We start from the raw sequence: 22,586 nt of genomic DNA on the forward strand, positions 1-22,586 counted from the left end.
TATTGGCTACATTCTGAGATAATTTATAACATTTTTCAGTAAATTGCAAAAGCAGTGGTTGAATGACCTTTACTTACCAATTTAATACAGCAAAGGTAATCACTTTTAATGAGAAAAACAAGTGAAATACCATGCGTTCTGTGACTTAAAGTGACTTTAGATCTGACTCAGAGTTTGGAACAAGTAGTCCGGAAGAAAACTGAAAGATAGTATGTCTGCATAGTTTATGGAGTGATTTTCTTCTCAGGTGAATGGCTTAGAAAGCAGAGAAACAATTCAAAGTCTTAACCGTGAAGTACAGAATCTGCTTTAAGACTATTAAAAAACATTTTAGTGACAGTGAGGTAGCTATGGATCACCTGTACATATTTCTTTTCTAAAACATTCTTTCTAGTACCACTGGCTTGCATAATAGTTTCAAAAAATAGATTCCTAGATTTATCTGTGTCTGGATTTTATGGCTGTACTTGTACATAAACAGCAGGCTTCCCAGTGATGCTCATGAAAGCTGGTAGCTGTTATCGTACATATACGAAAGCTGGTAGCTGTTATCGTACATCACTAGACAATCAAATACTAACCCTGCAATCTTAAAAATTCTGTTTCATGGTAATAACTTAAGAACATATGAATAAACATTTTACAGAAGCTTTTCTAGCATTCCCAAGGTTACCCTGCATCATGAAGTATCCGATGTTTGATGAGGTCTAACTCTGAAGTTTTACCCATGATTAACTACTCTTCATCACTTTCTCCCCACAATGAATTTTTTGATATTCAGTATGGAATATAACTTCAGTTCCTACATGCACTTATACAGTTTTTCTCAATTATGAGTCCTTTGATGATTAGTAAGAGATGAGCTCTGACTAAAAGCCTTCCCACATTCTTTACATTTATAAGGCTTTTCCCCCGTATGAATTCTCATGTGTGTCATAAGGGATGAACTCTGTCTGAAGGCTTTCCCACACACTTTACAGTTATATGGTTTCTCTCCAGTATGAATTCTCTGGTGCTGAATTAGAGCTGAGCTTTGGTTGAAGGCTTTCTCACAGTCATTACATTTATAAGGTTTTTCCCCAGTATGAATTTTTCTATGAGTATTAACGCCTGAGTGGGAACTGAAGGCTTTTCCACATTCCTTACAATTATATGGTTTCTCTCCAGTGTGAATTCTGTGATGTATATTAAGCCGTGAAATCCAAGAGAAGGCTTTCCCACATTCATTACATTTGTAGGGTTTTTCTCCAGTGTGAATTCTTTGATGTTGTATGAGAGCTGAGCTTTGGCTGAAGGCTTTCCCACATTCTTTGCACGCATATGGTTTCTCACCAGTGTGAATTCTCTGATGTATGATAAGGGCTGAGTGATAGCTGAATACTTTTCCACACTCATTACAATGAAAGGGTTTCTCTCCAGTATGAATTCGATGGTGCCTACTTAGCCGCGATATTGAAGTGAAGGCTTTCCCACACTGAGTACATTCATACGGTTTCTCCCCAGTATGAATTCTGTGGTGCTGAATGAGAGATGAGCACTGACTGAAGGCCCTCCCACATTCATTACACTTATAGGGCTTCTCTCCTGTGTGAATTCGCTGGTGATTATTAAGAGATGAACTACCTTTAAATGTTTTTCCACATTCCTTGCATTTATAAGGTCTCTCTCCAGTATGCATTCTCTGGTGTCCAATAAGAGATGTGGTGAAACTGAAGGCTTTTCCACATTCACTACATATATAAGGTTTCTCTCCTGTATGAACCCTCAAGTGCTGAGTCAGGGATGAGCTTTGGCTGAAGGCTTTCCTACATTCCTTACATTTATAGAGCTTCTCTCCAGTGTGGATTCTCTGGTGTTTACTCAGGGAGGAACTGTGGAGGAAGATTTTCCCACAGATATTACATTTATAACATTTACGCACTGTGTTGACCCCCAGCTGTTTAAAGAGAACTGAATACTGCTGTGAATGGGGTCTCCTTCCTCTGGAAACTATTCTGGGTTTTCTAATAAGTGATGATTTTAGACCAAGGTTTTTCCCAAATTCAATACCTTTAAAGCTCCTCTCCTTCATGTAGACTTTTTTGATGGTAACTAACACTTTACTGAAAAGTCTGTTCTTTTTGCCTTGTTGCTTCTCTAACTTATCTTCATTTACGTAGGTTTTCTCCAACTTGAAGTCAAATGCGCCATCAATTATGAGTTTTTTCATGACTTCCTGATTTTCTTCTTTAGAAACTATGGTTTCAAACAAGCTTTCCCATCCTAAAGTAGACAAAACACGTAAGTCTCTCTTGAACTGAGAATTTTAAAAAGTGACATAAAAACACACAAGGATAGTTAAAAAATATAAAGCCTTGAAATCTTAGAGAAGGATGGGAAAAAGAAGAGGAGGAAGGAAGCAGGATGACAGACGTGTGGGTGGCAAGGGTCTGAAGAAACCTACATATAGGTGGGCTGAGGAAATTATGGGACAACAGGAGGAGCCAGGCTTGATCTATTAACAAAGCACAGCTCACTAGGGTATGAGGCCCTTCTGAGCACAGCCTGTGTCCCTCAGCGTCATCTCCCAGGGCAGCTAGCAGTGCACTCAGGTAAATATCAAGGGAAAAACTGCAGAGGGGCTAAAATTAAATGAAAGAGAAGAGCTCCGTCAAACACAGGATGTCAAGCAGTGCTGCTCTAGGCCTCCTCAGAATGCTGTAAATAATGGCATCCACTTACTTAAGTAATATCTACTGAGTGCCTACTGTGTGCTACACAAAGGTTAAGACTCTGAGAATGACAGGGCACAAGCCAGACAAGGGCCTACTCTCAAGGTTTACATTCTAGCAGTGTGATACAGACAATGACCAAGTAACAAATCAACAGCAGTACAAAGGAGCAATGAGAACTGTAAGAAAACACAAACAAAGTGCTGTGTAATAAGGGTGAATAGGCAACTATTTTAAACTGGGTGATGAGAAAATGAAATTAAAGATGAGATCTAAATAACAAGCGCCGGCCAGACAAAAGTGTGGGTATAAAGGTGATTCCAGTCAGAAAGAACAGTAACACAAAGGCCCTAGGCAGGAATAAGCTTCCTGTTTTCCAGGACATACAGCAGTCCATGGTAGCTGAAGCAGAGTGAACAAGGACAGAGTGTCGCCAATGAGGAAAAGAGGTGGGCCAGGCTATATCATGGAGCGTTTTCTAGGATACAGGAAGATATTGGAAGTTCATCAGCATCACTGAGGGCTAGAAGGGACATGAAACGACGTGGTTTTTGTTTAAAAAGGATCACTCTGGTTGCTGTACGAAAAACAACCCGTAATGGGGCTGGGGAGAAAGAGAACAAGGGCAGCTGCAGAACAGGCAATGAGGAGGCCGCTGCACTCTTCCTGGATGAAGATGGTGGTGGCTGGCACTGGCATGTGGTGATAAGAGATGGAAAGAGGTGGGCGTATCTGGGAAGTTCTGCAAGTAGCACTGGCAGCTATCTTCAATTACGAATAGAGCGCAGAGGCAATGAAAGAGGGGACTTGAGGATGACTCCTAGCTTTTGGTCTGGGCAACTCGATGGACACCAACACCATTATGACACTGGGGAATACTGGGAGAAAAGAACATTATTGAGAGTAATTTTTTGTCTACCTTTTTGGTTACTTAAGATACAGTACAAGAAATGGAATCATTGATTCAAAATAAATGTATTTTCTTTTGTATTTTATGAAAGAGCTTTTATTTTCTTAACTACAAAAGAAATATATCATCATTATAAGAAAAACACAGAAAACTATAAAAATGAACATATAGCTCACCCATAGTGCAATTGTAATCACTATTGTATGTGGGACGTAGCTCACCGGAATTTTCTGCATATTAAAAATCACTTAATTGAAAAATTAAAATGGGTTGAAATTAAGCTTCCTTTACCTTCATTTCACTTAAAAATCATGAGCTTCTCTCCATGTCAATAAATGTAGGCTGACATCATCATTTTAATGGCTATACAATATGTCCAATGCATGAAAACATCACCATTTAATAAATCCCTTTTTGAGACTCATTTACCCTCCTTTTGTGGCAGTGATGCCTCATGTTATAACAAACATTCTTTTACAACATCTTTGTAACTCTGCACAGTTATCTGTGAGGAAATTATCTTAAGATTTCTAGACTTGGAGTTGATTTCAATAAAGCCAGACCATCCTCGGAAAGACTGTACCAGTTGCAGTCCCACTAACGATACTGCTTATCACTCACAGCAGTGGCAACACACTGGGTATATATTTCTTAATCCTTGGTAATAAGGGAAAAATGGTAACTTGTGCTTTGTTGGAATTTCCTTGATTTTAATTTAATGAAGTTGAATAGTGTTTCAAAAAATCCCTTGTGGATTTTTAATCCACATGCCTGGCCTTTTCAATCACAATACTCATGTCTTTGTACTGTGATGATTTACTCTTGGTACCTTTGCCTCTTTATATTATGGCTTTGTATTCCCATAACCATCTTAGCAATATTAGTAACAGAGAAAAACTGGAAACTAAAATTTCCAAAAGGAAGACTGTTCAATTGGCTTAACGTACAATGTAGTCCTCTCAATGAGGTAGGCCTCTATTCACTGAGGGCTGAATAACTGAAGGACATTCACAATTAAAACAGGCTCGAGAACAAACTGTATAATCAATCTTTCTGTGTCTCTCTCTCACTGTGTCTGTCTCTCACACACGAACGCATTTAAACAAATACACAGTTTGAATGGGTAACAAACAACAATAATTGATCATAGTTGGTAAAATTCCAGGTGACTTTTTTTTGCTCCTATTTTTACAACAGCATGTAGAATTTGTACAAATTTAAAATAATTAATTTTTTTAAATGCTTGTAAAACAACACTGACAATGTGATACCAATGATTTATTTACCAACCAGAAAGCTCAGAGAGAAATCTGAAACTCATTTACAGCTACCATTCTGGTCCTTACTACGGATCTATTTATTTTCTAGATGTCTGACTGAATTTCTATTTTATTATATCACTACTCTTGCAGTCAATTGCCTCACATTGTTGGTGGAATGTGGCAGAAATAAAAGATCCCTGAAATGAAAAGAAGGACTGAATCTTCAAAGCAAAGAGCCCAGTAAAGTGCCAAAGAACAAAGAAAAAAAAAAATACTCTTTCATATAACCTAATGAAAAGTCTGAATTTCAAAGATAAAGATGATGTCCTATGAGATTCCAAAGAGAAGACAGAAAAGAAAAAACAAGTTACCTATATAGGAAATATTATCGGACTAACGGGATTATTTCTCAGCAGCACTCCATGCCCAAAGACAGTGGAGCAGTTCGGACAACACGAAAAGAAAAAAAAAAAGAATGCCAGAATTCTAGATCTAAAACACAAATCTCAGGAGAGAAAAAAACAACTGATTTTTGACACATACAGATATTGCACACATAAGCGTTTCTGAAAAACGTTACCCAAGAAAATATTCTAGTCGAGCCAAAGGGAAAAACGTAAAGACAGAGTTCATGAATGAAAACACAAAAGTGAACTGACCCAGAAAGCCCATGCCCTGCCCAGGTGAGAAAAAAACACCAGACAGGTGGTAAAGCTCAACAGAGGCCTCCTCTACTGCAGAAGCACAGACAGAATTCACAGGAGAACGAATGGGGAAGCTGCTAGTGCAGTCATCCAAGGGCATACAGGGAATAAGTGACATGCCTTAGGAGCTGGGATCTGGGATGCATTATTTTCTAAATTTTCCAGAAAAGAGAAGAATGGCATAATGAGTATCTGGAAGCCCACTCACATTCCGTAACTTACCGTTTGTCACACCTTCTTTCCCTCTTTCATGTATGTAAATACATACACATATATCTGCTTTTTTTCCCCTGCTGAACCATGCATAATAAGTTGTATACCAAAGAAATCAAAGCAAAAGATGGTTCCAAGATCAAACTATGAGGGATGTATTGTAGTGATTAAAAAAAAAAACAATGTAATGTTCAAGCCACTAAGGAAAATAATTTAGGAAAAGAATCAATCCAGTAAAAGCAAGGAAAAAGGAAGATAAAGGAATTATAAACCTTTACACATGATATCTTGTATTACATATTCTGCAAATTACAAGACATCTGAAAACGGTGCAACCCATATTGGGAGAATTCAACCCTCCTCTGAACCTGATGGATCAAGTAATCAAGAGAGAAAGGATCCGCCTTCCCAGCACTCCCCCCTGGCCTGGTACATCAAGAAGACCCTTGAGCGCAGCCTCCTCACTGTGCCCTGGCAGTGGGAAAATGTTATGCCCATCTCCCAATTACTCTGTCACTCACCGAGATGTGCGCCTTGGGGAACTCCACTCTCCACCATCCAGGGGTCTTCTCCTTGCTCTAACTGGGAGATGACCTTTGGCTTGGAAAACAGAATCCCTGTTCATGAACAAGAAAGAGACGTGAGCGGCCATCGTAGCAGGCAGGTCCAGCCCCAGAGTGCCCAGGGCAGAGGGGCAGTACAGGGAAGGCGGAGGTTTGTTCTGAGACAGGCTTAAAATTGGGCTCCTAGGGGACGACCAGAAGGTGGTCTCAGGAAGAAAGTTAGGGCTCTGGCTGTGCACTCCTCTCAGCAGGAACACCTTGTGGGGCTCAGGGAACAGAGCTCAGTGGGCAGAAGACAAGAAAAGCAGAGAAAAGATGCCCTTCATCAACTCTACTAAGCCAAGGCCTCTCGGTACAACCAAGGGGAATGGCAATGGCCACTCTTGGAGCCCACCTGTGAGCTGACCTGGCCAAACCCTCCAAATGTGCCCCCTGAGGGTGCTAAGGTGCTCTCTTGGCAGATTCTGCATCAGGAGGAAAGTTCCTTACCCAGTGAGACCAGGATGCTGTAGTTCTCCAGCATCACCTCCCGGTACAAGGCTCTCTGAGCAGAGTCCAGGTGCAACCACTCGTCCTGGCTGAAGAACACGGCCACATCCCTGAATGTCACGGACTCCTGGAATGGCAAACCCACTCCTGTTCATCCAGGACCGTCCCCACAATGGGACGACTGAGAAGCAACCCTGTCACAACTTAGGGTTCTAAGTATTTCAAGTGTTTCTGGACAACTTTTCAGTTACCAAGCACACATTTATCATTTACCTATGGTGAGTGAAACACCATCTCCTCAGGAAGCTTCAACACAGAGACCAAACAAGAAAAGCACTTGAACCCATGAAACAAAATCAGAGCAAGAAGACACTGAACTTTACATTTGGAAACGTCCAATCACCTAGACCAAACCCTCATCTTACAGGTGACACCTGAGAGTCAGGTTTCGGAAGGAGGCACCAGTGCATTCACTGAGGGAGGCATAGGTGGAACACTACCAGGCTTGCCGGGAAAGGCGGTCACTGAGTCCTAGTTCTGCCTCAACTTGGGCCATCTCTGAGTCTTGGGAAAGAGGACACTGACATTCACTGGAGGGAAGGCTATGAGAATGTTCCAGGCATGGCTGTGTCAGGAGAGGTCCCAGGTGGTGGGCTACATAACCTTTCAAGTCAGAGGAGAAGGGTATGGTCAGGAGTCTCCCTCCCCACCCCAGAAGCTCCTGTTCTCCTACCTCTCTCCTCCTTCACTGGATGCAATGTCACTGCACTGAACTAGGGCCATCTCCCCTTCTTTTCTTGAGAGTCATCTTCTTGGCTGGGCACAGTGGCTCACGCCTATAATCCCAGCACTTTGGGAGGCCGAGACAGGAGGATTACTTGAGCCTAGGAGTTCGAGACCAGCCTGGGCAACATAGAGAAACCCCATCTTTGCAAAAAATAATTATTTTTAATTAATTGGGTGTGGTGGCATGTGCCTGTAGTCCCAGTTATTCAGAAGGCTGAGACAGAAGGCTCGCCTGAGCCCAGGAGGTCGAGGCTGCAGTGACGTGTGATCACACTACTGCACTCCAGCCTGGGCAACAGAGTAAGATCCTGTCTCTTAAAAAACAAAACAAAACAAAAGAATCATCTTAAAAAATCTTATTAGAAAATTGTAAAAGATCAACAAGCAAAACAAGAAGTGTTCATCTAACTTTCTACCACCAGAAAAAGTTAACTTTTTGCTATGTCTCTTCAGATGATTTTCATGCAAATATGGTTCTATATTTAAATAAAAATAAAATCATGTTATACAAATAACTACATCCTAGTCACCACTGTTTACATGCTGCCTAGTAGTTCACTGTACAGATGATCTAGTTTATTTAATTCACCTAGTACTGAATGTTTAAGTTGTTTTCACTTTGTTAATACTCTAAAAATGCTGAATTGAGTATCCTGTACATAATCAGAAAGGCATACAAAGCCTATCTCCTTCAGGCATATTTCTTTTTTTCTTTTTTTTTTTTTTTTTTGAGATGGAGTCTTCCTCTGTCACCAAGCTGGAGTGCAGTGGCGTGATCTCAGCTCACTGCAACCTCCACCTTCTGGGTTCAAGTGATTCCCCTGCCTCAGCATCTGGACTAACTAGGATTACAGGAGCACACCACCAGACCCACCACACCTGGCTTTTTTTTTTTTTTTTTTTTTTTTTTTTGAGACAGAGTCTTGCTGTGTCACGCAGGCTGGAGTGCGGTGGCATGATCTCCGCTTACTTCAACCCCTGCCTCCCGGGTTCAGGTGATTCTCCTGCCTCAGCCTCCAGAGTAGTTGGGACTATAGGCATGGACCACTATGCCTAGCTAATTTTTGTATTTTTAGTAGAGACCAGGTTTCACCATGTTGTTCAGGCTAGCCTTGAACTTCTGACCTCAAGTGATCCGCCCGCCTTGGCCTCCCAAGGTCCTGGGAATACAGGGCCTCTCTTTTTCAAATTCCCAGTGTTAGGAAGGAATTATTTGACTCCTCCGTGTCTTTGTCCTCCACAGGGCAAAAACACCTAGATCTTTCACAAAGCTCTGGTAGTGGCAGGGGCCTGGCGTTGGAGCCCCATTAAGTTCTTTGTCAAAAAGTATGAGACCGGGGGCTGGGCGCAGTGGCTCACGCCCATAGTCCCAACACTTTAGGAGGCTGAGGTGGGCAGATTGCTTGAGGTCAGGAGTTCAAGACCAGCCTGGCCAACTTGGTGAAGCCTGGTCTCTACTAAAAATACAAAAATTAGCCGGGTGTGGTGGCACACATGCCTGTAGTCCCAGCTACCAGGGAGGCTGAGGCTGCAGGGAGCCGTGTCCGTGCCACTACACTCCAGCCTGGGTAACAGAGTGAGACCCTGTCTCAAAAAAGGAAAAAAAAAAAAAGTATGAGACAGGCTCTTAGGCAAGGGAAACACCTTCCTTCCAGAGTTCCTCAGCTACCAAGCCCTCGGGTCCTTCCCTGAGCTTCACCGGGTAGAGAAGCCCAACAACAGATGAACAAGTTTACCACATCTAGACCCTGAAGGCAGTTCAAGCAAAAAGAAGCCTTCACTCACCTGCACCTGGGCTGGCAGCAACCTCCTTGCCATTTCTCCCTCCCTGCTGCCTCTCTTGGGGAAGGCACCTGGAATGGAGAAAGAAGCTGTGAGGTCTTTTCATCCAGCCTGCATGCCCACCCTCATTAGGCCAGACCAGGTTAGAAGCCATAAGCTGAGCACCTGCAGAGAAGGAGCCTGGAACTGCCCAGGCCAGAGGGGCCCTGAGTCCAGCCACCTAAACCAGTGTGGGAAGCAGGTACACCGTCACCGTACCTGCTACCTTTCTGCCAGCGCTTTACGATAAAGACGAATGGAGCGAAGGGATGAAGACCATCTGCCGTGCCTTAACAGGGTCAAGGGCACAATCAGGCAAGGCTCATGCAGATAAAGTAATAGGAAATGACACAATATTCCACACATCTGCACTTGGATGTTGTTCAATACGAAAAACAGCAGTTGAAGTTGACTGATGCTCTTTTTTAGGAACAGCCAACCAAAAATTAGTCCTCTTTTCTTCCTCTTGTGAGATTTACTTCCTTTATCAAAAACAGTTATCAAAGCTGCTTAAAGGTAGCGTTACCCATTCTCCCCGGCCCCAAAAAAACAAGGGCTCAAGAAAATAGCATCACTGGCTAGAAATTGATTTAAAATTTAGAGAAATGGGTAGTAACTTAGCAAGTGGACATGGTTACGGTAAATAAAAAAGGAAATAGTTAAATCACTCTAGGACTGACTGTAGGAAAACACTGCCAAACAGGCAAGACTGCCAAAAACGAGTAAATATAAAGTTTAAACTCCGGGAAACGGAGTAGGGGGAGGCTTAAACCCACAAGCGCTAAGAGCGGAAAACCGCCTGGAGGGCTCTGGACCCTGAACCGAGGCGGCGTTTTGCAGTTTCTTTTCTGGAGCCGTTTCCCCCGGAGTCCGGCCCAGGCTGCGGCCCAGGAGTCCAGCGGCGTCGACGCGCCCTGCCGGCCTCCCCCAGGCCCTTCCCAGGCCACGCCCCCTCCGGGGCCGGGTTCACCTGCCGAGGCCGCCCCGACTCGGACGCCTGGAGCCGGGGCTCGGCGGACACGCGGAGAGGCCAGCCCTAGTCCTGGTCCCGCCGCGGCTGCCGCACGCCCTGGGCCCGCCCTCACCGGCAGCCTGTACCTGGGCCCGCCACGGCGGGGGGTGCGCAGCTGCACACCGCACAAGAGGCGAGCAGAACACCTAATTCAGAGACGTTTCCCGTCGCCGCCGGGCGCAAGTGCGCCTGCGCGCCGGAGAGCCGACGGGTTTCCCTGGCTGAACCGCAGCGTTTGTCCCTCCGGACTTCATTTCCCAGACGTCGCCGCGGCACCACCACTTACGGTGTCCGAGAGGGAACCACAGCGCCGAGAGCCGAGAACGCGGTCGGGCTGTGGAGTTCGAGAAGGCTGAAGCCGAGTCCCTCAGCTTGGGCTCCAACTACTCTCCTTCCGCTAAACCACCCATTGTATTCGTAGTTAGAATGACAACAATAGTAAGACGGAAAAGTGAGTATGAATTTTTAAATGTGAAAGACTAGCCGCTGCTGATTATTCGCAGGTGGTGGCAGAACTATTACAGTCCATTCTGCAGTTTTAATTAAAAAGGAATTGTGTCTAAATTTTGTAATCTCGGCCGGGCGCGGTATAATGAGCATTTCTTTGATTTATAAAACATTATCTCATATGCTTATTTTCATGTATTTATTTATTTTTTAAATTATTCTTTCTTTTCCCAATTATGTCTTGAGGCTGTAGGGAAAAAATGAGAAAAACTTTAATATGGACCAAAAAATGTACTGGATATCCGGCCTGGAATGCCCTCAGGGACTACCTCAACCTTTTATTGTCTTGAAGCTATTTACAACCCTGGAAGTTGTAGAAAACTTCTTTTTTTTTTTTTTTAGACGGAGTCTCGCTGTCGCCCAGGCTGGAGTGCAGTGGCGCGATCTCGGCTCACTGCAGGCTCCGCCTCCCAGGTTCACGCCATTCTCCTGCCTCAGCCTCCTGAGTAGCTGGGACTACAGGCACCTGCCACCACGCCCGGCTAATTTTTTGTGTTTTTAGTAGAGATGGGGTTTCACTGTTAGCCAGGATGGTCTCCATCTCCTGACCTCGTGATCCGCCCATCTAGGCCTCCCAAAGTGCTGGGACTACAGGCGTGAGCCACTGCGCCCGGGCCAGAAAACTTCTAATTATGCAACTGTTCTTGTTTATACAAATGCAGATTGATTGTGTCTGGTAGAATGCAATTGCCACTTCTCTACAAATGTATTGTTCTTTTGTTAAGATGCTATAAAAACTCTTGTTGCCCTATGAATAGAACCTTTTGCGCATCTGTTTGTAAATCCATTTCAGCTTATATATGTGTGGTTCTTTGAGTTTTCCTTTGAACTAATTTTAAAAATCTTACTGATTCCCTCATTAGTTAGATAAAAATCTTACCATCTGTCCATTTTATATTTGTATGAGAGCCATAATATTACCTTTTTTCCTTTATTCTATAACAAGGACTTAGTGTTTTCTTTCGATATTTGTATCTTTTTGTTACAAATATTATACTAGTTTTTAATTTTTCTTACAATCTTTCATGACATTCTGAAATTTAAATGCCTTTGTAATTCATTCATAACAATATCTTTTGTGTCATTTATTCAATTGAGGAAAGCATAGAAAAAGAACTTGCCCATCCAGAGACCAGCTCTGTCTGGCATTTTATTCTAGCTATATTTTTCAGTGAGTTATCTGTATCAAAGAAACACATGCACATAGTATATACACCAACTGGTAGGGGAAAGTTCCATTATCAAACAGCAGGCCCTTATACCACTCCTCCCCAAAGAGGCTACCACAGCTAGAAGTTACCTCTTTCAAGCTTATTTGTTTCTTCTGGAATTTACATCCCTATTTCCAAATTAGAAAACAACAACAATAATTATGCTGCCTTTTTTCTGCTTTCAGGTATTAAATATTGGCACTGTTTACTCTGTGGTTTATTATTTTTTAATTAGGAAACATCTGATGCAATGCTTGAGAACGATAAATCAATTTCTTTTTCACCAATAGAAAAAGTACAAGTAACTGCTTAGAGGCTTGTTGTGAGGATTAACTGAGGTATAAAATATAAAAGTGATAAAGGCAGAAGGCAGAGAGGGACAGGTTCCCAGAGTAACCAGTCCTGGGTAAATCCTCGGACTGAATTGAGAATCCTCCTTCCCATTTGGCACACCTTCCTCTGATTGATCCCCATCCTTCGTCTGTTTTACGTATACCTACCCTTTCCTAATTGGTTTTCTACACTATCATGCCCACCTTTGAGTGGTATCTTCACTTTCACCTTTTGTGCATACTCACAAACCAATCAGCACACACTCCCCATTCTGAGCCAATAAAAAGGCCAGGCTCAGTCATATGGGGAACACTCCTGCTTTCAGGTAGGGGGACCACCCCATGTTCCCTCCCCATTAGAAGCTGTTTCAGCGCTCAATAAAACTCCCTGCCTGACTCACTCTTTGAGTGTCTGCATGCTTAATTCTTCCTGGTTGTGAGACAAAAACCCAGACTTAGCTAAGCTATGGAGCAAAAATCCTGCATCAAAAGCACTTGGGACAGTGGCAAATAGCAAACACTATATATGTATTAGGCATTATCATCTTATTATTATTTTCATTATTGCTTATTATTGTCCCCATTCTCCACCACCACCAGTGGTAACAATCCTCCTGGATTTGTTTTTCTTATTCCACTGATTCTTAAAAAATAAAATTTCCAAATATGTATCCATAAAATATATGTCTAATTTTCTGCAGCTCGCGGTTTTGCTCATCATTGTGTTTGTAAGATTCAACTATTTTGATAGATGTCAGTGAAATTCTTAATTTTGATTGTTCTTTAGTGTACATTGTGCAACTGTACAACAATTTATTTATTCATTATTCTGTCAGTGGTCATTGTGAGTTTTTTCCACAAACAACACGTATTGAATCCTGGTGTCCATATAATGAGAAATTTTTTTGGGGGGTGGCATTTGCAGAAGTGGAATTTCAGGGCTTTGGGTATATGCATTGTGAACCCCAAATATCTGAGACAGTTCTCCGTTAATTTAGAAAGTTTATTTTGTCAAGGTTGAGGATGCGTGCCTGTGACACAGCCTCAGGAGGTCCTGACAACATGCGTCCGAGGTGGTCAGGGCACAGCTTAGTTTTATACATTTTAGGGATACATGAGACATCAATCAATATATGTAAGATATACATTGGTTGCATCCAGAAGGTTGGGACCACTCAAGCGGGGAGGGGGCTTCCAGGTTATAGGTAGGTGAGAGACAAAGGGTTCCATTCTTTTCAGTTTCTTTTTCGTTTGTTTGTTTTGAGGTGGAGTCTCACTCTGTTGCCCAGTCTAGAGTGTAGTGGCATGATCTTGGCTCATTGCAACCTCTGCCTCCTAGGTTCAAGCAATTCTCCTGACTCAGCCTCCTGAGTAGCTGGGATTATGGGTGCTTGCCACCGCATCCAGCTAATTTTTGTATTTTTAGTAGAGATGGAGTTTTGCCATGTTGGCCAGGCTGGTCTCGAACTCCTGACCTCAAGTGGTCCACCCACCTCAGCCTCCCAATGTGCTGGGATTATAGGCATGAGCCACCGTGCAGGGCTGCATTCTTTTCTGTTTCTGATTAGCCTCTCCAAAGGAGGCAATCAGATATGCATTTATCTCATTGAGCAGAAGGGTAACTTTGAATAGAATGGGAGGCAGGTTTGCCCTAAACAGTTCCTAGCTTGACTTTTCCCTTTAGCTGTGTGATTTTGGGGCCCCAAGATTTATTTTCCTTTCACAGCATCTTCAACTTGACAATATAATGCCAAACTATGAAGTGATTAAACCAATTTACAGTAAAAATGTTTTATGAGAGTTCTTCACAATTCAATCAGGTGGAACAAAAAAATTAAATGGTAACTCATTGATGTTTTAATTTTAATTTTATTGATTGTTAAGGAAGTTGAACTTCTCCTATGTTTACGGTCAGTTTGAGTTTCTTCTTTTGTGAAGTGCCCTGAAGTGTTCTGACAATGTTTCCATTGCATTGTTTGTGCCTTTCTCACTGATTCATGTCTTATACCTATTATGCATATTGATTATTTGTCAATTACCTGCATTGCAAATGTCTTCTGGCAGTTCGTGGCAACAATTTTCATTCCCTTTATGGTGTATTTTGGTGAACAAAAGTTTGTAGTTTTATAGGCAATTTAGTGATTCTTTTCCTTTTGGGCTAGAATGTTTAGTGTTTCTTTAACCATATTTAACAATCACTATACTTAGTTCAAAGAACATATTCTCATACATTGAAAAATCTTTTAATTTTCTTGTGATATTTGTCTTTATCCATCTAGAATTAATTTTATGTATGGTATGAGGTAGGGATCCAATTTCATTATTTTTCATTATGGTTACCTAAATTACTCAAAATCTTTTATTGATAATTTGTCCTTTTCCCTATAATTTGAAATGTCAGTTTTCCATATATATGGATTTCCATTAATAAATTTTCTATATATATGTGTAACTTATTTTAAGAACTCTCTATTCTATACAGTTCATCTATATGTCTAAATCTGCACCATTATTGCTTATAAATTAATATAGCTTTGTGATACATCTTGATACATCATCTTGTTTTATCCTTGAAGAGGCACCTGATTATCTTTAGTCCTTTGATTTTCTACATATATTTTAGAATCAGCATGTTTCCCTGTGAACACCTTTTGGATATAGTTTGGGGCTATATTGAATCTGTAGATCAATTTGAAAAGCAGCAGAATCTTTACATGATTGAGTCTTCCTATCCATGGACATTTTAACCACCCAATTTATCTAGTTCTTCTCTAAGTCTTTAAATAAAGTGTCTTAAGAGTCTCCTTAAAGATTTTTGCCCACCTCTGTTTAGATAATTCCTAGTTATTCTATATATTTTTGTAGCTCTTATAAATGGAATCTTTTTTAAGATTATGTTTTCTAACTTTTTGTGGCTGGTGTATAAAAGGCAAATGATTTTAGAATTGCTCTTGTATTTATATATTATTTTCTATGTAGGTATCATGGTTAATTTTATGTATCAACTTGACTGGTTCGTGGGGTGCCCAGACATTTGGCCAGACAGTATTCTGAGTGTGTCTGTGAAGGCATTTCCAGATGAGCTAACATCTGAATCAGTAGACTGAGTGAAGTAGATTGGTTTAATGCAGTGTAAGTGGGTCTTATCCAATCAATTGAAGCTCTGAACAGAACACAAAAGGTGACCTTTTCCTGAGTAAGAAGGAACTCCTCTTGCCTTGACTGTATTGAGCTGGGACATCAGTTTTTTCTGGCTTTGGACTCAAACTGAACCATCAGCTTTGCATGGGTCTCAAGGTTACTGGCTGGACTGGAACTTACACCATGGGCTCTCCTGATTCTCGGCTCTTTGGACTCAGACTGAAACTACACTGTGGCTCTCCTGGGTCTCCAACTTGCCAGTTGTAGATCTTGGAACCTTTCATTCTTCATAACTGCATGAGCCAATTCCTTCTAATAAATATATATAATATATCTGTCTATATAATAAATAAATAACTCTATCTATGTACTTACACAACTGTGTTTGTTACATCTATCTATCTTATCTATCTATTCTCTGTGTCTCTGGAGAACCCTGACATAGCAAGCAATCATATCACCTGCAAATGATGAAAGCTGAGTATTTTCCAAATCAATCATTATACGTCTTTTTTCTTGCACTGATGAGTGCCCCCAAGAGGGAATGATAATTGGAATTATTGTCTTGCTCTGATTTTTAAGGAAGTAGATACTTCAAATAATTCATGATGGAGTGCAATATTTTCTGTAGGCTTTTAGTAGATAACTTCATCACCTTAAAGAAGATCCTTAGATTATGAAACATTTAAAATTATGAATAAATATTAGATGTTATCAAATACTTTTTCTGCATCCATTTAGATAATCATGTTTTTCCTTTAATCTGTTAATGCAGTGAATTACATTAATAGATTTCCTAAGTCATTAATCTGCTAAAGTGCATTTCTGGGACAAACCAGACTTGGTTATGACATTTTATGTATTTCAGTTTGCAAATATTGGACTAGGATTTTTGTATCTATATTCCTTAGTTTGACCTGTAAATTTTATTTCTCATACTAAGTATTAGCCTCACGAAAGGCATTGTCAAATGTTTTCTTTTCTTCTATTCTGAAATTGTTTGTGAAAAAAATATATTTTGTTGCAGCACATGCTTCTGTATTGTGGATTAGCTTGATATGTGGAAAGTGTCTTGGTTTGTGTGGGATTTCCCCCCAGCATATTAATATTTTACACTCAAAGTAAGAGGATCTGAATGCAGGCAAACAACACAGCTGAGAGAGTACAACTTGAGAATATGGGGCTGTGCCTGTTGTAGCTTTGACTCACAGTCTCTCTCAGCTTAGTGTGGCCCCTTGTTCTCTCACAAACACTTCTGTTGGGTCTTCATAACTCAGTGGCATCAACCCTTCATCAAATCCTTTCCCTCCAACATACTTTCATCTTTCTTAAAAGGTCAAGTTCTCAGTTTACTATGGTTTGTATGTCTAGATATGCACATATGTACTTATGTTTTTAACAATTTATTATGCCCTTTTAACTTTGCTGTTATTTTTCATTAGGATTGTGGTTTTCATTAGTGTTCTGGTTCCAAACCTCCTTATGTTTTGAATGGTCTGTTACAATCCTATTATTCCAATACCTCTATTTATTTTTTGTCTTCAGTACAACACAATAATTTTCAGAAATACCTATACTGTGGTCTAGCAGAAACACCTTATTCATTCCTTGATTATTTTGTGGCATTTGTCTGAGCCTGGATCTCCACTTGCTGTCACCTCTGCCTGGGAGCCATCAAAGTTGCTTTTTTCACGCATTCCTTCTAGTCTCTGCCCAAGTATTTCCTACCATAGAGGCCTTCTATATACCGAACTTGGTATCCACATGCAAAAGAATGAAGTTGGACCCCTACCTCACATCATATACAAAAATTAACTCCACATGGATCAAAGACCTAAATGTGGGAGCTAAAGCAATAGAAAACTATATAGGTGGTGGTTCCCCAACACTGTGAATGCCCTATGATTATAGAATGGGAAACTACAACAACCAATCAGGCAGGACTACTCATGGCCAAGCCCTTTTAGGAATAAAAGTTTGGGTAGCCCCACCAGGTTAAGATCCACAGCCAGCTGAAGTGTGTGCTGAGGGCAACAGCAATATGGAATGGGTAGTGGAAGAAGATAGTAATAAGTACTACCTATGACTACATGACCAGTGATAGAAATGAAGACTGTACTTGAGTATTTTTTCCTTGTTTGGTTATTAATATGTTTTGGTAATATTTTTTCCCTCTCTTATCCCTCATCATGTAACATACAATGTGTTTGACTTTATGTCATAGTATTTAAGTATGGTTAACTTTGCATCATAGTATTTAAGTTATGGCACATCAAGCAGAAGAGCAAACATCACCTAAAGACTTTTCATCTTCTGGGGAAAGAATTAGTGCACTTTCAGTTGTATGCAGGGGTTTATCATGTTAGGCAGAAGTACAACCTTTAGTTTTCTTGGTTTGGAGATTAAATATGGTTTAAGCAGATACATATGCATGCCAAGTTGACAAGTGGTAGACTTCTGATGATTAATTCTATGTGTCAAGTTGTCTAGCCCACAATACTGATATTTAGTTAAATATTATTTTAGATGTGTCCGTGAGAGTGTTTTTGGATGATATTTACATTTAAAAAGGGCTGGTAGCATGCCTCCATAATGTGGCCTCATCCAATTGAAGCCTGATAGAAAAAAAAACCACAAGCAAAAGAATTCTCACAGATGCCTTCGACTTACCAACATACCTCCTCTCCTCAACTCTCCTCCAAATCCACCTTCCTTCTCTCTCTCTCTCTCTCTCTCACTCTGTGTGTGTGTGTGTGTGTAAGAGTTCTATACAAATTTTAAATGTTAGACCCTTATCAGATGTATAGAATGTATCAAATGTTTAAAGATATTTTCTACTGTTCTCTGGTTTCCTTTTTTAGTTTCTTGATAGTTTTCTTCGATGGCAAAAGTTTTACATTTTGTTTTTAATTTACTTTGTTTAATTAAAAGTTTCCAATTTATTATTTCTTGGAGTGTTTGTGCTTTTCATACCATATCTAAGAAACTGTTGCCTAATCCAAGGGAATAATTATTTACATCTATGTTTTATTCTAAGAGTTTTATAGTTTTAAATCTTACATTGAAGTCTTTGAACCATTTTGATTAAATTTTATGTATGATGTGAGGAAAGAGTCCAGATTCATATTTTTGCATGTATATCCAGTTATCCCAGCACCGTTTGTTAAGAGACCATTTTTTTCCACATTAAATGGTTTCACCACCCTTGTCAAAAATCAATTGGCTGTAGATTTTGATCCCTTCCTTGAAAATCAATTGACTGTAAATGTGTTAGAATATATTTTTGGACTCCTAATTTTATTCCATTGATCTAGATATCCTTATGCCCATACCACACTGTTTTGATCAGGGCCCGTTGCAATTCCATATATATGTGAGGATTGGCTTTGCCATTTCTGAAAAATATTAAATCTTCCAATCCATGAACATAGGGTATCTTTCTATTTATTTTAAGTTTTCTTTAATTTATTTCAGCCTTATTTTATAGTTATTAGTGCCCAAGTCTCTCACTTTCTTGGTGAAATTTATTGCTAAGTATTTTATTCTTTTGAATACTGCTGTGAAAGGCATTTGTTTTTAATTTACTTTTGAACTTAATTTAATTTACTTAATTTAATTTTTATTTACTTTTGAGCTTATTGCTGATGTATAGAAACATATCTTATTTTCACATATTGATCCTATACACTGCAAATTTGATGAATTAATTTATTAACTATAGTAGGGGTTTTTTGAACATCCTTTGTGATTTTTTCCAAATAAAGGGTCATGTCATCTCTGAATAGAGAGTTTTACTTCTTATTTTCCAGTATACATGTCTTTTATTTCTTTTTCTTGCCTAATTGCTCTGGCTAGAACTTCTGGTACAATGTTGAATAGCAGTAGCGAAAGTGGGCATTCTTGTGTTGCTCCTGATTTTAGGGGGAAAGCTTTCATCTTTTACCATTGAGTATGTTAGCCATGAGTTTTTCATAAATTCCCTTTACTGTGTTGAATGAGTCCCTTTCTTATTCCTAGTTTTCTGAGTGTTTTTATTCTAAAAGTATGTTCAATTTTTGAAAAATGCTTTTCCTGGATTGATTGAGATTGATTGAGATGCTTATGTGGCTTTTTTCCTTCATTCTACTAATGTGGTGAGTTATAGTGATAGATTTTCATATGTTGAACCACCTTTGCATTTCTGAGATTAATCTCACATGCTCGTGGTGCATAATCCTTTTTATACGCTGCTGGATTCCATTTTCTAGTATTGTGCTGATGATTTTTTGCATCTATATTCATAAGTGATAGTGGTCTATAGTTTACTTGTGTATCTTTGTCTGGTTTGGTACCAGGTTAATGCGGGCCTCATATATAGAATGGTTGAGGAAGTGTTCTCTCTTTTGTTGTTTTCTGGGTTTTTTTTTTCTTTTTTTAAAGAGTTTGAGAAGGATGGGTGTTAACTGTTTGCTAGAACTCACCCAGTGAAACAAAGATTTTTCCTTTTTGGGAGATTTTTGATTACTGATAACAATATAGATCTGTTAAGATTTTCTTTTCTTGTTTTTTTTTTTTTTTTTTGGAGACAGAGCTCTGTCACCCAGGCTGGAGTGCAGTGGCGTGATCTCGGCTCACTGCAAGCTCCGCCTCCCAGGTTCACGCCATTCTCCTGCCTCAGCCTCCTGAGTAGCTAGGACTACAGGTGCCCACCACCATGCCTGGCTAATTTTTTATATTTTTAGTAGAGATGGGGTTTCACCGTGTTAGCCAGGATGGCCTTGATCTCCTGACCCTGTGATCCGCTCGCCTCGGCCTCCCAAAGTGCTGAGATTACAGGCATGAGCCACCACGCCCGGCCAGGTCTGTTAAGATTTTCTACTTTCTTCTTGAGTCAGTATTGGTAGTGTGTCTGGAATTGGTGGGTTCTTGGTCTCACTGACTTCAAGAATGAAGCCGAGGACCCTCATGGTGAATGTTACAGTTCTTAAAGGCGGCGTGTCCGGAGTTTGTTCCTTCTGATGTTCAGATGTGTTCGGAGTTTCTTCCTTCTGGTGGGTTCGTGGTCTCGCTGGCTCAGGAGTTAAGCTGCAGATCTTCGTGGTGAGTGTTACAGCTCTTAAAGCGGCACGTCTGGAGTTGTTTGTTCCTCCCGGTGGGTTCATGGTCTCCCTGGCTTCAGGAGTGAAGCTGCAGACCTTCTTGGTGAGTGTTACAGCTCACAAAGGCAGTGTGAGCAGCAGAGTGTGCAGCAGCAAGATTTATTGCAAAGAGTGAAAGAACAAAACTTCTACAGTGTAGAAGGGGACCTGAGCCGGTTGCCACTGCTGGCTTGGGCAGCCTGCTTTTTTTGTTCTCTTATCTGGCCCCACCCACATCCTGCTGATTGGTCCATTTTACAGAGAGCCAATCGGTCTGTTTTACAGAGAGCTGATTGGTCCATTTTGACAGGGTGCTGACTGGTGCGTTTACAATCCCTGAGCTAGACACAAAAGTTCTCCACCTCCCCACTAGATTAGCTAGATACAGAGTGTCCATTGGTGTATTTACAAACCCTGAGCTAGACACAGAGTGCTGATTGGTGCATTGACAAACCCTGAGCTAGACACAGAGTGCTGATTGGTGTATTTACAATCCCTGAGCTAGACATAAAGATTCTCCAAGTCCCCACCAGACTCAGGAGCCCAGCTGGCTTCACCCAGTGGATCCTGCACTGGGGCTGCAGGTGGAGCTGCCTGCCAGTCCCATGCCCTGCGTCCGCACTCCTCAGCCCTTGGGCGGTCAATGGGACTGGGCGCCCTGGAGCAGGGAGAGATGCCCGTCGAGGAGGCTCAGGCCCACAGAAGCCCACGGGGTGGGGGGTGGAGGGAGGGTGTGGGGGGTGCAGGGGGTGGAGGGGAGGCAGGGGAGGCTCAGGCATGGTGGGTTGCAGGTCCCAAGCCCTGCCCAGCAGCGAGGCAGCTAGCTAAGGTCCGGCAAGAAATCGAGCACAGCAGCTGCTGGCCCAGGTGCTAAGCCCCTCACTGCCCAGGGCTTGCAGGCCAGCCAGCCACTCCGAGTGCGGGGCCTGCCGAGCCCACCCCCACCCCCAACGCGTGCTGGCCTGCAAGCACTGCAGCGCAGCCCCGATTCCCGCCCCCGCCTCTCCCTCCACACCTCCCCACAAGCTGAGGGAGCGGGCTCCAGCCTTGGCCAGCCCAGAAAGGGGCTCCCACAGTGCAGCGGTGGGCTGAAGGGCTCCTCAAGTGCAGCCAGAGTGGGCGCCAAGGCCGAGGAGGCGCCGAGAGCGAGCGAGGGCTGCGAGGGCTGCCAGCACCCTGTCACCTCTCAGTAGTTTGTGTGTTCCCAGGAATTTGTTCATTTCATCTAGGTTATCTAATTTGATAGCATACAATTGTTTGTAGTATTCCCTTATAACTATTTTTATTCCTCTAAGGTCAGTAATAAAGTCCCCACTTTTATTTCTAACTTTTAGCACTGGGGGAGCACTGAATTAGGTAAAATAAAGACATACCTTTCAAGTAGGGTCTTCCAGCGAACCATCACATGGGTCTGACAGTGACAACTTTGCAGCCTTCTGTTTTAGGGGAGTCTCATAAGCAGTATTTGACTAGATTTTGTTTCACAAAAACCTGAAATTTTTGTCTCTTAAACTGAAACATTTAGTAGAATTACATTTATTTGAGTTACTAAGATGCTTCAATTTAGTTCTCACATATTTTTGCTTTCTAATTGTCATACTTTTTTATGTTTTAAAATATTTAAATTGTGAAAAGTAACACATAAATTTAAAAAAATGCAAGACCATGAATGTTCAGTGTAACAGAAGAGTGTAAATAAAACACCCACACAGGCCGGGCACGGTGGCCCACGCCTGTAATCCCAGCACTTTGGGAGGCCAAGGCTGGCAGATCATGAGGTCGGGAGATGAGACCATCCTGGCTAACA

The 22,586-nt window shown here is 41.4% G+C and overlaps 1 protein-coding gene and 1 pseudogene across 1 annotated transcript; one reads left to right on the forward strand and one right to left on the reverse strand.

Annotated features, from left to right (window-relative positions):
- On the reverse strand, window positions 1-10,641 carry ZNF879 (zinc finger protein 879). The gene is made up of 5 exons (XM_003279550.4): window positions 10,558-10,641; window positions 9,424-9,491; window positions 6,853-6,979; window positions 6,322-6,417; window positions 1-2,262 (listed from the first exon to the last, which is right to left on the reverse strand). Exons 2-5 carry the CDS (start codon window positions 9,454-9,456, stop codon window positions 827-829), a joined length of 1,692 nt encoding a protein of 563 aa, XP_003279598.2. The 5' UTR covers window positions 9,457-9,491; window positions 10,558-10,641; the 3' UTR covers window positions 1-826.
- Window positions 9,536-22,586, forward strand: part of LOC100588922 — a 20,807-nt pseudogene continuing 7,756 nt past the window's right edge.

Source organism: Nomascus leucogenys, chromosome 2 (assembly GCF_006542625.1).
Source record: "Nomascus leucogenys isolate Asia chromosome 2, Asia_NLE_v1, whole genome shotgun sequence".
Taxonomy (NCBI): domain Eukaryota; kingdom Metazoa; phylum Chordata; class Mammalia; order Primates; family Hylobatidae; genus Nomascus; species Nomascus leucogenys.